General features: G+C 42.3%; 1 protein-coding gene across 11 annotated transcripts in view; it reads left to right on the forward strand.

Moving 5' to 3' along the window:
- Positions 1-12,327, forward strand: part of Gigyf2 (GRB10 interacting GYF protein 2) — a 123,880-nt gene extending 111,553 nt beyond the window's left edge. For 7 of the 11 annotated variants that reach the window (XM_006529466.2, XM_006529467.2, XM_006529468.2 and 4 more), the window contains 6 exons: positions 1,905-2,129; positions 2,234-2,439; positions 3,528-3,682; positions 5,162-5,343; positions 7,829-7,976; positions 10,595-12,313. In XM_006529466.2, the coding sequence (XP_006529529.1) occupies positions 1,905-2,129; positions 2,234-2,439; positions 3,528-3,682; positions 5,162-5,343; positions 7,829-7,976; positions 10,595-10,662 (984 nt within the window). In that variant the 3' untranslated portion in view covers positions 10,663-12,313. Of the gene's footprint in view, positions 1-1,904; positions 2,130-2,233; positions 2,440-3,527; positions 3,683-5,161; positions 5,344-7,826; positions 7,977-10,594 lie in introns of all 11 variants that reach the window. The other 4 variants (NM_146112.4, NM_001110212.2, XM_017320347.2 and 1 more) reach the window with 3 other exon arrangements.
- The last annotated feature ends 2,523 nt before the right edge of the window (positions 12,328-14,850 follow it).

Consider the following 14,850-nt stretch of genomic DNA (forward strand, 5'->3'; position numbering starts at 1 on the left):
TGGGCACATTTCCTTAGTTTAATCTTTTAGGTTTTCTGTTGTGCTTTTAGCTTATACTATCTTGTTTTAAATTTCTGAATTACAGTGCTTAGCTTTTTATTATTTTAGTGAATGCACCATCCACTTAGGGCAGTATTTTTCTGCCTTCCTGATGCTGCTACCTGTTATTAAAGTTCTTCATGTTGTGGTGACCCCCAGCCATAAAATTATTTTGTTGCAACTTCTTAACTGTAATTTTGCTACTGTTATGAATAGTATCTGGTATTCAGGATATCTTGATATGTAATCCCTGTGAAAGGGTCATTTAACCCCTTCAAAGGTGTGGAGACCTATAGGTTGAGACCTGCTGCTCTAGGGATATTATTTGCTGATAGCTTTTAAAAAGCCAATTCAGAGGTACAGAGATGGCTCAGCAATTAAGAGTGCTTGGCTGCTCTTGAAGTTTGATTCCTGGCACCCACATGGAGGTTCGCCTCGATCTGTAACTTCAGTGCTCCTCAGTCCTGGTGCGTATGAACATGGTGCGCATGCATGCCTGCGGGCAAAATACTCTTCTCATACACATGAATTTGTTAAAGGCAATTCCTATTTTATTGAATTTATGCATTTATTTTGGTCCCTTCCTTTTAGCTCAAAAGCATATGCTAAATGTTCAGTGGTTCTGAGCTATTTGTTAAGGGTCTCAGAGCTTATCAGACGTTCTGCTATACATGTCATGTTGGTACTGTTAGGTTTTCTGTGGGCTGTTTGTTGGGAGCACCCTCTTTCATTTGTGCTTCAGCTTATTTGATGTGCTACACTGGTTATTGATAATGTGCTTTCCATCTTTATACATTTCTACCTAGATATTTATTTGTGTATCTGCACATACAAATGAAAGACATCAGGTGCTTTGTTTGCTTTCTTTGGTTTTTATTTTGTTTTGGAGACAATATCTCACTCCCCTGCAACTTTCACTAAGTAGGCTATGCTGGTTAGTCCATGAAACCCAGGCATCTGTCTGTCTCTACCTCTGCGGTGCTAAATTGGTGAGCAGAGCATATACCAGTTTTCTTCCCTTCCCTTCCCTTCCCCTCCCCCTTCCCCCTCCCCCCTCCCCCCTCCCCCTCCCCCCTCCCCCCTCCCCCCTTCCCCCTTCCCCCTTCCCCCTTCCCCCTTCCCTTCACTCCTCTTCCCTTCTCTCCTTTCCTTTTCTTTGTTTTGTTTTTTGTTTTTTGAGACAGGGTTTCTCTGTGTAGCCCAGGCTGTTCTGGAACTCACTCTGTAGACCAGGCTGGCCTTGAACTCAGAAATCCACCTGCCTCTGCCTCCCGAGTGCTGGGATTAAAGGCGTGCGCCACCACGCCCAGTCATCCACACTTACTTTGTTATATGGGCTTCAGGGACCTAGCCTCAGGTCCCCAAGCTTGCAGAGCAAGTACTTCACTCACTTAGCTGTCTTCCCTAGCCCTACTTTCTGATTAAAACATCTTGTCTGTGTCTGTTGTCCTTCACTGGTTTATGCTTTGATGAAGTCTATGTAGCTGGGCATCTGGTAAACACCAGAACTCTCAGTGCTTGGGAAACTGGCAGGAAGAGTTTCAATTCCAGACTTAGGTGGGCTCTGTATAGTGAAATCCCATCTCACAGCCACACAAACAAATGAACAAAAAGTATATATCTACTTTCATTTTGGTGGAACTTTGAGAACATTTATTTTATTTCTGCACTTAACCAGAAAAGCCTTCTTTATTTGTAAGGATTCTATATTCAGTCTTTTGGTTTTTCCCCTCAGTACCACTTGGCATTTCGGTCTTAGTTTAGCCAAAAGAATTAACCCCATTTGGGTTTTAAACACCTGTTGTGTCCAGATGCTTTTAACTTGTGTAAAAACAAGTCCTGAGGTGGCTGCCCTTTTCCAACAGCAAAGACGTCAGCAGAGGGAATTGATGAAAGCTCTCCAGCAGCAGCAGCAGCAGCAGCAACAACAAAAACTCTCAGGTTGGGGGAATGTCAGCAAACCTGCAGGTACCACCAAGTCTCTACTAGAGATCCAGCAGGAAGAGGCCAGGCAGATGCAGAAGCAGCAGCAGCAGCAACAACAACAACAACAGCAACACCAGCAATCAAACAGAGCCCGGAACAGCACAGTGGGTTTCTTTTCCTGAGCACATGCTCATCGACTGCTTCTTGGTTATCTTTTCAAACTGTCTTTTTGATATTGTTAACCAAAGTCTTTTTTTCTTTTTAACAGCATTCCAACCTGCATACCAGCCTTGGGAATTCTGTATGGGGCTCTATAAACACAGGTCCTTCTAACCAGTGGGCGTCTGAGCTAGTCAGTAGTATCTGGAGTAATGCAGACACCAAAAACTCCAACATGGGGTTTTGGGATGATGCAGTGAAAGAGGTGGGACCTAGAAATTCAACAAATAAAAATAAAAACAACGCCAGTCTCAGGTAGGGCTCATAATGGTACACCCATGTACCTTGATGGGTGGGAGAAGAGGGAGGGTGGTAGAAGGGATATTAGATACAGTTTCTGCTTACGTTTCATCTATGCCCAAGCATGGAACTCATAATTTTGGTGATTGTTTTCTACCCAGTGAGACACACTTGATTGTTCCCTGGGCTTTTCCTACTGCTCAACACTTAATTCTTTGCCTACTACATGGTAACTGTCTGATAATAATAATAAGGAAACACTTTTTGTTGTTAACAATGTTTTCTCTAGGTAACCTTGGTGGGTTTTTTTGTTTTTTGTTTTTTTTTTCTAATTTGTATGTTTAAGCTGTACTAGAATGAACATTCCAAATACTTCTGTAATGGCCCTAAACTTACTATATGGCAAATTAATAGTATTTCATCTTCATCTTTCTTTCCTTGGTAGCCAGTGCTATTGAATGAGCATGGGTCTGTTACATTCATGAACTCAGATCCCAGCACTGACACTTAGTAGCTGTGTGACCTTGGGCAAGAGAGAACCTCTTTTGGGCCTCAGTTCCCTCATGGGTAAAATGAAGATAATAACTTTATGAGTGTAGTTGTAAGGAGTCAACAAACACACATGAAGTAATAAAGTGCCTGGCATATAGTAAGTACTTAATAAATGGTGGTGGTGTCGGATCCGTTTTGATTGAAGACTTAAGGTAAACACATTCGTTTATTGAGCTTCTTTGCCAGGCACTGTTATGTTCCAGGCCTTTGCTCGAGTGTCTTCATTCCTTATTATAACCCAAGGAAGTATTGGTGCCATTTTGCATATGAGGAAACTGAGGCTTAGTAAATTTAACAGCTTACCTAAGGACATGGAGGAAGAACTTCATTATCTTCTCAAAATAGAAGCCCTGTAGACTAGGATATTAGCAGAGGTTAGTTTTTAAGGAGGTATCCAATCAAAATAATTGAATTTTTTTTTCTTGTATAGAACTAAGAATTGGCTTACTGGGCAGCTGTCCATGTTGCCTATACAGTTTTTATGGTATTATAGTATCATCACGTAGTAACAGTTTCTGGGAATATAATATCGCCCTATTGTTTTGCTTTAGTAAATCTGTAGGTGTGTCTAACCGGCAGAATAAGAAAGTAGAAGAAGAAGAAAAGTTGCTGAAGCTCTTTCAGGGAGTAAATAAAGCCCAAGATGGATTTACCCAGTGGTGTGAACAGATGCTTCATGCCCTTAATACGGCAAATAACTTGGATGGTAAGAATTGGGGAGGGAATCCCAGCATGTGGATTCAGAGAGCAGGGCCTACAATGAGGTCAGCAGGTTGGAGCAGTAAGCCAGAATGTAGACGATGAATTCTGTGGGGGCCAATCTGCACTGTCCACTAAAAACTTGACTCTTGTAGCATTACTTGAATTGCTATGGAAAAAAAAAAAGTCCGATAAAATGATGCTCAAATAAATTGTGAGCAGTTACCAAGGATTACCTGCCAGCTGAGGCTGCCTTGATGAAGTGCAGGACAAAGGAAGCCATTGTTCCCCATCACCCATTTCCTGGGAAATATTTGCAGCTACACTGTCATGTGTAAGAGAAAGTTACATGTCATAGTTGGGAACCAAAGTCAGCCTGCCCAATAGAGGACCAAAGCAGTGTGACATCATTTCCTCTTTGCTTTGGGAGGTGATGGAAATTGTGGAAGAGTCAGTAGATTTGCTTTGTATGGGCAGAAACTGCAGAAATAAAGGTACAATTTCAAGAAAAGCATATTTGTAAAAAGAGAGCTAGCTCTTTAGATGGAAGTAAGTCCCATTCCCACCCCTAGATGATCAACAGTGACTGTTGGTTGTATCGTAGAAGGGATTGTCTTAGCTGACAGACCAACGTGATAGCTGCCCTAAAGCCAGCAATCTTTAACACTGAACAGTGAAGAATTGGCCGGCTCCTTTGCCTCATTGCCACATTAGCTAAGACTCTGAAGGTCTTGAGAGAAAACAGATTTGCATAGTAGTGATGCCTGCCATCCATTAAGCACCTACCATGTGCTGGGCACTAGCTGGGCTAACCCATTGTTATCCCAGACACTTTTTTTTTTTTTTTTTTTTTTTGCAGTAAATTGTGAAGATACCTTTACAAGGTAGGTGATATTATCCCCATTTTATAAATTAGGAAACAGAGGCTCAGAATGGTTAAGTAACTCATCAAGGTCACACAGCCAGCAGACTTCAGAATCAAGTTTTAAACCCATGTCTGTCTAACTCTGGTGTTTGTGTTTTTTTCTGAAACCACACATTTTCCATTTTCCACTTAAAACACATAATGCCCCAATTAATTACAAGTTTCAGAAGATGTATATCTGGATCTTAAGTAACTCATGGTAGCTGGCGTCCATCATCACATTTAATAAGTTGAATTAAAGGAAAAACGGGAAGAATCCTCAAATTACTTTAGTTTTAGACAAATGCCTGTCAGTCATTGTAACATGTAGTTCAACCAACATCATGTTTAGTGAAGTCCGTTGTGTGTGGTATGTGTTTGATGCTGCTGTTGTGGAGTGCTCAACACTGATGGGTCTCTTTGATTTGTATTAGACAGATGAGAGTCTCTCCCACAGCAGCTGCAGAGCCTTCACGCTCCTGCCTGTGGTAGTATGGTGACATATTAACACAGAGGTTGTGTCTCTGTACATGGGTTTGTTTTATTGTCCCGTCTCACGTCTTCTTCCCTCTTTTACTGCAGTTCCCACGTTTGTTTCTTTCTTGAAAGAAGTGGAGTCTCCTTATGAAGTCCATGACTATACCAGGGCCTATTTAGGAGATACTTCCGAGGCCAAGGAGTTTGCCAAGCAGTTCCTTGAACGCCGTGCCAAACAGAAAGTCAACCAGCAGCGTCAGCAGCAGCAGCAGCAGCAGCAGCAGCAGGTATAAAGTTAACAGTGTGTACAGTACCTGTGAATAGGAATGTCTATAAATGTTGAGAAGACAGAGAAGTTTTAAAAAAATTATTTTTATGCATCTAAAACTTTTCAAAATCTGTGTGTCCTTCACAGTACATGTCTGTGTAAATGTTCCAGATAGCAAAAAAGTACCTGAGTGGGTTTTTTTTTTATTCATATATGTTTTAGTTGGGCTGCAGATCATAACTCATGTATTGCTATATTCAATCCTGACAGCAGTGTCACTGTATATGGGCTATGACAGGTATTTCCTGTACTGTTAAAAGGAGATGTGAAGACACAATTGATCTTTGTTCCTTGTAGCTTTGTTCTAAACCAGTGCTTCTCAGCCTTCCTAATGTTGCAGCCTTTTAATATGGTTGTGGTGACCTCCAGCCATATAGTTATTTTCATTGCTACTTCATAACTATAATTTTGTTGCTGTTTTGAATCATGTTGTAAATATCTGAAATACAGGATATCGGATATACAGCCCCTGTAAAACGGTTGTTTGACATTCCCGCGGCCCCCCCCCCAAAAAAAAAGGGTGTCATGACCCTTCTCTGGTTTAGAACCACTGCTCTATAAAGTCTGAGTGACTAGGAAATTGGAGTACTGGCATTGTCTTTACGAATTACACAGGGTTAAGTTCTTCAAGTCTCATTAACACAGTGTCTAATTGGTGCATAATGTGTCTCAAGATTTCGTTTGAGGCATTGTTGACATTGTTGATTCCTTAATACTGATTCCCCACCCCCACAGTGCGGCTGTCATTCTCACTTGTACAGACTCCACTGCACATCTTCTCCCTTGGATGCAGCACAGTCTTTCTGGGCTCAGAAGTACTCCATAGCATCTAAGCCTTAGACTTGGAAGCCAAAACAGAGATGTGAAAGCATTGTACTAGATGACTGACAGAAAGAGACACATGCTTATAGGGTGTGACTGAAGTAGGAAGGTGGATACTCCCTTGCCCTTTGTCAGCTGAGAACACGTGCCTTGGGGGTTAAATATTGTTTTGCCTCTCTGAGCAAGTATGCTCATAATGGCAATAAAAAATAAACTTTAGTGACTTTACAAATGTGGGATCTTTAAGGGCTGGTAATATATGTTTTCTGAAAGACAAATTGGCAAGGTTCATGATTGGCAAGGCTAAAAATACTCATATCCTTGAACCTCATTATTCTATTAGACATGATAACAGTGTTGTAGATCCAAGATGTGGGAAAATACACTGTAGCACAAGGCATTTTAGATCTGTGTGAAGCAGACTTAGGGCTAAATTAAGAGGCAGTGTCAGGTCTCCAATACCAGAACACAGTAGAACAGATGTCTTGGGACATTGCGGGAGCATGAGGTATGAAGTAGTGCAGAAAACACTGCACCTGTGGGATGCTCTCCTGTGTGCCTATTTAGTCTACAGTGCTTTCTCTGCTCCTTCCGTGGCACTGCCCCTGATCTTTGAACTGGAATCTAAGAACAGCAAGAACAAAGGATTAGTGAGCTGTCTTATAGTTTAACCAGTTAGCCAGTGTGTGGGCAGTATTCAGGTAACAAATACATTCTGGGATTGCCTGTATAAGTAACATGGCTTTGGCCTTTAGTGTATGGCCAACTGGTTCTTTGACTTGTGTACTAGAGAACAACCATTTTTTGCTGTGAGTCAGATGTGTGTATTACCATAGTGTTGATAACTATATGCTGTGAATTGCATTTCTTTTGTTTGTTCCCTTGTTTTTGTTTGTTTGGTTTTTGGGGTTTTTTTTGTTGTTGTTTGGTTGTTTTGTTTTTTCCACAACAGGGTTTCTCTGTGTAACCCTGGCTGTCCTGGAACTTGCTCTGTAGACCAGGCTGGCCTTGAACTCACAGAGATTTACCTGCGTCTGCCTCCTGAGTGCTGGGATTAAAGGTGTGAGCCACTACTGCCCGACTATATTGCATTTCTTAATTGATGACATAGATAACTGTATCCGATGGAAAACTTAGGGCTTCTCTGATAGAGCTGAAGTGAAAGCCTGAAGGTCTAGGAGAGACTTTGTAGAGATAGCAGGCATCAAGTAGAGTGTTGAGAGTGAGGGCTGGTAGCTCAGTGGCCCACACTTACTGCTGGGACTGGGGTAGGGTTTTTTGTTTTGTTTTTTTTTTAGATTTATTTTTAAAATAGTTTAAAATTGTTTTAAATTGTATGTTGTGGGTCAGTGAGTATATACACATGAGTACCCACATGATCAAACATGCGATACCCCTGAAGCTGCAGTTACAGGCAGTTATAAACTGCCTAACAGGGAAGCAGACTCCGGTCCTCTGCAAGAATAGTATGCACCCTTAACCACTGAGCCATCTCCTCAGCCAGAGGATTTTTGTTAACAGACTCAAACTTGACAAGGCAAAGGCAAGCCAGCCATTTTCTTAGAGCAGTCCATATCCACGTGCACTGCATAATTGTAGTTGTGTTGTGTCTTGTTTCATAGGACTCTGTCTGGGGGATGAACCATAGTACACTCCATTCGGTATTTCAGACCAATCAAAGCAACAACCAACAATCAAATTTTGAGGCTGTGCAAAGTGGCAAGAAGAAGAAAAAGCAGAAGATGGTTCGAGCAGATCCCAGTTTATTAGGTAAGACTAGGCCTGGACTCTCAGGTGGGGTGAGAGGAAGGTTTTGGGTGCTGACAGTAACCAGATACATCGCTGCAGTCTTCATGTAAAGATTCATTTTACTATCTGGTTTTAAGAATAGGCAATATTTCCTGGGTGTGTAAGTGTAGGAGATTTGCCCATGTGCTAGTATAGACAAACTAGCAGTATGATTCTGGTCCTTCAAACTTTAAAGCCTTACTTAGAATTTCATGCAAAAATAACGAAAGTGGACAACAACAGTAGAGCTAGTTGAGAAGTTCAGGTGCTTATTTCTGCTGGAAGCAGATGTTCAACTAAGCAGTGCTTGTTACGTCCACTTTCTGTAGGTCCTGGGCAACTGCACTGCCAGGACACCCACTTGTCTTGGCCAGTGAGCTGCAGGCCTTCTCCACTCTTCTGTGGTAGATGCCTCCATATCTAGTACTGAGAGCTGTTGTCCTCATATGCAGCAGCTTCCTAAAAAAAGCAGATGCCTAAATTAGGGCTTTAAATGACTCCAGGGATGGTAGGGAACAGTATTTCATAAGTAATGAATGTAAGTTGCTTTGTATCTTAAATTGGCCCAACAAACCCATAAATAAATAAATAAATAAATAAATAAATAAATAAATAAATAAATAAATAAATAAATAGTGATAAATGAAATCCTTCACTGCTTTTGAACATGAAGTTAATGGAAACTTGGCTGTCATAGTCGATTTTCTTCTTCTCTGGAGTGTTAATATTAAACATGGGTCAGAAACTATAAAATTCAGACAGAGCTGAGCAGATTTCTAACTACTTGCAGCTGAGAAGCCCTTGTGATGTAGCTTACAGGTGTGAGAGGCTGCTCCACGGATGTTTGTCCTTGCAGTGTGGTCTTGGTCTTCTGCCAGAGACCCCAGCAGGGATGTCAGCATCTCTCAGGACATGGGAGGTGGGTCAGTTCTCTCAGGCTTGGAAGGGCAGTCAGCGCAGGAGCAGAGCTTCCCACTGAAGCCAAGTCACTGCCTACTTACCCCTCTTTCTGGAAATGCCTCTGAAAGTTTTTAATTTTCTTTCAGTTTTTCTGCTTATTCATTTTCATATATTACTTTCCAATGGGTGTATTCCCTGCAAATTTATAGGTTGAGAATTTTTTTCCATGCACATACTGGAAAAATAGGTTCCAATTTGATCTAAAGTGACCACAGAGAGCAGACTGCAAAGGAACCAGCAGAGGGCGCCCCAGCCTCACTTCACTTCTAGGCGCCCTTCACTCTTCTCTGGTCATACTGATTGTAAGGGTTCCCAGGGGGCCCGTGTAAACCATTTGGGGGTGATAAAATATATAGCTTCCTCTCAGTCAGACTCCCCTTTGTAGAAACACAAAGACATTGTCATAATCCTAAAAGGAAGCATGAAGGTGAGTGTTGTAGACCTAGTAGAAAGTGGTCTGTGGAGCAGCAGAGTGAGGAAATCCCCTTTTGTGATGCCCTGCCTTTCATGGCACTCACAGGCTGTTGCTTTTTGAAGTTGGAAGGCTAAGTTTATGCCTGACTGAGCTCCTAAATCAGTTAAGTCAGAGCATGTCTGCTAAAAAGCCTCACCTTGTAATCAGCACATTAAAACATCAAATAATCTTTATTTCTCAATAGCTTTCTCTTTTCCTATCTTGATTAATATTAGTTGATTTTTAAATTACATTTCTTCTGTGCTATGCAACTTGTTGTTTCTATCTCACTTAATTTGTTTTTGAACTGAAATCAAACCTGCTTCAGAATAATAAAGGCAATAGCTCATTTCATAGACTGCTGGGCTTTAGGTTTTTAGACTTACCAAGTAAAACCATCACCTGACAGATACAAACACTAAGCCTTCAGTATTTCCAAGGGAAAAACGGGTTCTCAGGTGGGTTGTGGGTGGAGTTTCTGGTTGGGCCTGTGTATGGAGTTTGGTGTACTCACTTCTCCGTGTGTGTGCCTTGTCACACAGCAGCTTTCTCCATAGCTTCTTAGTTAGTAAACAGGCTTCTTTATTTTTTTAAATCTTATTTTTGATCCTGTTAATTAAGCCATCTTATTATGCAAGACTTTATTTGTTATTAGAACATTTCAAATGCGTATTTATTTGAAAATTTAAACATTGAGGTACAAAATGAAGGTGTGAAAAACCCACCCAGTACCAGCAACCGCAGCAGAGTGGAGGGCGTTGACTGTTTGCTTTTGGCGTCCAAATAACAGCTGAAACAGTTGAGGATTCATCCAGGGCTGAGGAACTGGGGAGCTTTCTTGGAGCTGCTCCCTCTCAAGAGGCCCATCACTAAAATTCTAATCAACTTGTGGTTATGGATTTTATTGTAAAAGTCCCTTCATGTGACCAGTAGCGTTAGGTATTCTAATGTCACAGTGCTTGTGATTACTGTCGGTTATGCCTCTCCTAAGCTGATTCCATTCCAGTCTGACTGACCAGAGATCCTTTTCTGCATAGGTATGCTTGCATCTTTCTTCTTGTCTTTCTTCTGTACCCAGTTTAGTGTAAATCTTAAGCATAAGAGACTTAAATTCCAGCCAGCTGCTTGAAATTGAACCACTTGGCAGTCAGAACAGTCGCTCATAAACTTATTTTGTCTCTTGTAGGGTTTTCAGTCAACGCCTCGTCAGAGCGACTGAACATGGGTGAGATTGAGACTCTGGATGACTACTGAGTTCCTGCCGCTGTGCCAGCCTTCCCACTCCCGCCTAGTGACCATGGTTTCTCCTCATTGGACACAACATACGTTCACCATTTTCTCTGTCACTCTGCAACAAATCACAGAACCAATCATCTCAGGCTTTTTTTTTTCCTAGCCCTTTGTGTCCAAGATTACTTTAGATCACTGTTGGTGAGCATCTCAGACTGTACCTAGTGGACCAGCCCTTGTCTCAGGGTGGCAGTTGGGGCTGCTCCCCAGCAGAGCTAATGTTGCCAGCACACATTCACTGTGCGTTGATTTCATCTACTGTCTCCTGGAAGTGTGTTGGAATCTGCCAATAGCAGATCACTTTCTCTTATCACTTTTCTTGTTCTGTTTTGTTCTTTCTCCCCACCCCTCTATTCCACCCCATACCGGCAAAGGGCCTTAACTGGTGCAGTCATGAAGAGAGTTAATGGTTAATAGACATTGGCCAGCAACAAATCACCCCCTGGACAGTAACTTCTCTATTGCCACAGGCAGGCATAACTCTGTCTGTAGGTTGCATGACCATTGTTAACGTGGGGATTGCATCAGAGGCCTGAGAGGGGTGTAGATTGGCTTGTTTGATGTTGCACACCCTCGCTGTTCTTTCTGAAGAAAGGATGCGTGTGTTCTTCATTAGATAGTAACTTTCTAAGCAAGCTGTGTTCTCCCTAACATATTCCAACGTTACTACTGGACAAAAGAAACCCTATGGCCTGGGACAGGGACTTAATTTTCCTTTCATATAAAAACTGATCTCCCCTCCTCCCATAAATATTTTTACTTCAAGGACTAGGACCAGTTTGTTTTGGGCCCTTATGTGAAAATTTGTCTCGTTTAAGAGGCATCTTTACCATATGTATGAATTTGTGTAATTTCAACTCGGATAGGGATAAACTTTTGCTTCTGATAAAAGCTGGGAATTTCATCTGTTCCTCAGAGCACCGTGTGCATGTTTTGCCATGGCCCTGAAAAGGTCTTGTGAAAAGATTCTGGGATGGCAAGTTGTTTGCCTTTTCTGAAAAGAGAACATACAAAGCCTGACCATCTTTAAGACCTTCATCCGTGGAAACCACTATGCAGGAGGATGCAATGGGGTATGGGGATGGCAGGCACAGGAGTGGGAGGCCTGCTCCATAGCAAGGCCAAGTGTACTCAAGCTCTGTACAGACAGACTCTGACTGCTTCTGCTCCTCGCCTAGTGAACATCACCTGGGATAGTCGAACACCTCGGCGGCAGCTGTGGGTCAGCTGGGCCTGTGCAAGAGGTGCTGTGGTGGGCAGCTCGGCATCTGTGCCTGGACAAGGCTGGAGTTGCTCTCAGAGCAGTTTGGTATTGGAAGATTATATTTGGTTTCTATTTTTATTATTTTGCATCACCATTCTCCCTATCCTTTCTTGCCTCTCTCCCTCCTAAATGTGTACAATAACTATACAGAGACTGCTACAAACTTGTAAATAGTTTTTGGATCAAATAGCATAAGGAGATAGGAACCATTAAAATGTGAGACTCCTCTCCTTTGCTTTGTAAATTCAAAAGGGGGGGTGGGGAAGAGGGATAGTTAAAATGTTTACAAAACTTTAAGCTCCCTCGGAACTTTTGCCAGTGTGGAGGAAAATAAAAAAAAATTAAATAAAATGTGTTGTGGTCTCTCTGAGTGTCTTGTACTCGCCTCTCTTGAGGCTGAGCTTGGCATGAAACTCTCCCTCTTGATGGCATGGAGCAGCCGTGGCACCACAGGCTTTGGAGATGAGAAGCAGTTTGGGCCACTCTGGGAGGAGCGGTGACTAGGCCTGTGTTTGGGAAGGTGGAGTCCGGCTGAAGGTTGGGAAGCCTTCCTGCACGGCTACGGCCAGTGTGCTGAGCTGGAGACTGGAGACTGCCTTTGAACCACAGATCCTCAGAATGTCCTTCCCTGAACTTGCCCAGCTCTTCTCTCAAACTCTCTCTGTTCCAGCAAGATAAAAATAAATGTAAAAACAAGCTGGGGTAGAGTGGACATATTAGGAGAACAGAGCCATCTTAGTCATGGAGTGTGCCCTTTGTTTAACCAAGAGCCTTTTTCTTTTTTCCCCACTTACTTCCCAGTTAGTGAACTTTTTTTTTCTGGGAACATTTCTCATCTCTTGATTACGCATTTTCATACTCCTTTTCAGTTGTTTCCTTCATTATTTCCTGCAGGGGTTCTTTTGTGGAGGGGCTGTCAAGGAGTTGCTGGGGATAGTACTCTGGGCATGGCACATGCTAAGCTTACATTCTGCTACTGGGTATTCTAGAGGATTGGGTCAGAACCCTTGCACATAACAAAATCTTAACTGTCTAATTCAAAGAGGTGTACTTTTTTGCATATAATCTACATCTTCCAGTATACTTTAAAATCACCTGTAGATTATTTGAAATGCCCCAGTTTGTGTAAATGTTATGTAAGAAAATAATGACTTGAAAACTATGTTCAGTACTGCTGTGATTTCCCCAGGATATTTTGCATCCTAGGTTTAACTTGGCATTGTAGAACCTTTGGGTGCTGAGAACCAACAGTTTGTGTTTTGTGTACTGGGTTTTAGAGTTTTGTTTGTTTGTTTTAAAGCAAACCAGCTTGATAGAGACTGTTTCCAAAATAGCTTCTGTTCTGGTCACTGTTGCTCTATAGAAAAATTTCAACAAATTGTTGCAGGGACTTTGTTATATTGGTAATTTTTTTTTTGGTTGTGAGTTAAGGAAGGGATTATCCTGTAGTCTTATGAGTCAACTGTCAAGTGGAACTGCTTGCCTTCTGAAAGTTTAGTGAGATGGATTTTTCAGGACTGCCTCTCAAGTAAGGGACATCTCGTGGTGGTAGGCTAGAACTCAGCTGATGTTTGCAGGAGCTGTTAAGGTTGGCTTCACTGGGGGCGGGGAGTTGGGGGGGAGAATGGGCTTGGCAGGTGATGGTGGGTCCCCTTCCCTTAGGTTCCTTGCTGTGATACTGGATTTGATTCCATGGTAGGAGTATGACTACTGTCCTGCTAACCTTCCTGGAAAGAGTGGCAATGACATGTTGCCAAAGAGTGTTCAGGGAAGGACCAGCAGAAAGTGAGTTCCTGTCTCCGTCAAGGACTGCTTTCCTGTTGAGAGGAAGAGTTGTGCTTTAAATCTCAGGATAATGATACTTACTTTTTTTTAATTCTTAAAACTGATATATTTGTAGAGGTCTGATACTTTGGTCCTCAGGCCTTGGCAACAGACACCTCAGCTAAGATATCTTGCCACCCCCAAAATTTTTAGTGCAGCCATTTTATTTATGTATGTATACATAATATTACCCTGTTTTAAATGGACATGGTAGTGATAAACTTGATGAGTGTTATTCAAGGTAAAAAGCCCATGTGTGAATCTGACGAGGCAAGTGATGCTTTGAGATGAATATCCTTGTAAGGTTTGTGAAGTAGAGCTTCATCAAAAGAGCAGCTGCCGTACCGTGCAGACAGACAGCCATGTACATCCCTCACAGGACCCCAGTGAAAGCCTAACTAACAGTGTCTCTGGTGGGACTTGTCCAGTTAGTTCTTGGTTTCCTAGTTTGCTTCTCTGTTGCTATGATAAAAACCAAAACCAACTTGAGGAAAGAGGTGGTTATTCATCTTAGTCCCAGGTACAGTTCATTAAGGAAAGTCAGGGAAGGAACCTGGAGGTGGGTGATGGAGCAGAGGACATAGAGGACAAGCAAGCTGCCTTGTTTGCCATGGCTTGCTCAGCTACCTTTCTTACACCATCCAGGACCCCAAGTCCGGGGCTGGCACTGCCCACAGTGAGCTCATCAATCTCTAATTGAGAAAGTGGCCCATAGATATATAGACTTGCCTATGGGTCAATATGATAGAGGCAGGCATCCTCTCAATCATGTTTTGTCTTCCCAAATGACTCAGGCTTGTATTGAGTCAACAAAACTCTAGTGTGACCTACAGGCCACTTTACAAGTGGTAGGCTTGAGTATATAGTTAAGGCACAGCATCACAAGCTGGGGACAGCCACTGTTTTGATGGCTTTAAATTGATGTAGGGAAATGTAGCAATCTCCAAGGCAATCTCCGGCTCCATTTTTACGTCTTCTAGTAACCATTTCTTCCTGTCTTGTCTCTGGGACTGCAGTACTCACTGGGGTTCCTGGATTATCATCAGAGAGCATTGACACAATCA

Source organism: Mus musculus, chromosome 1 (assembly GCF_000001635.26).
Source record: "Mus musculus strain C57BL/6J chromosome 1, GRCm38.p6 C57BL/6J".
In the NCBI taxonomy this organism is placed as follows: domain Eukaryota; kingdom Metazoa; phylum Chordata; class Mammalia; order Rodentia; family Muridae; genus Mus; species Mus musculus.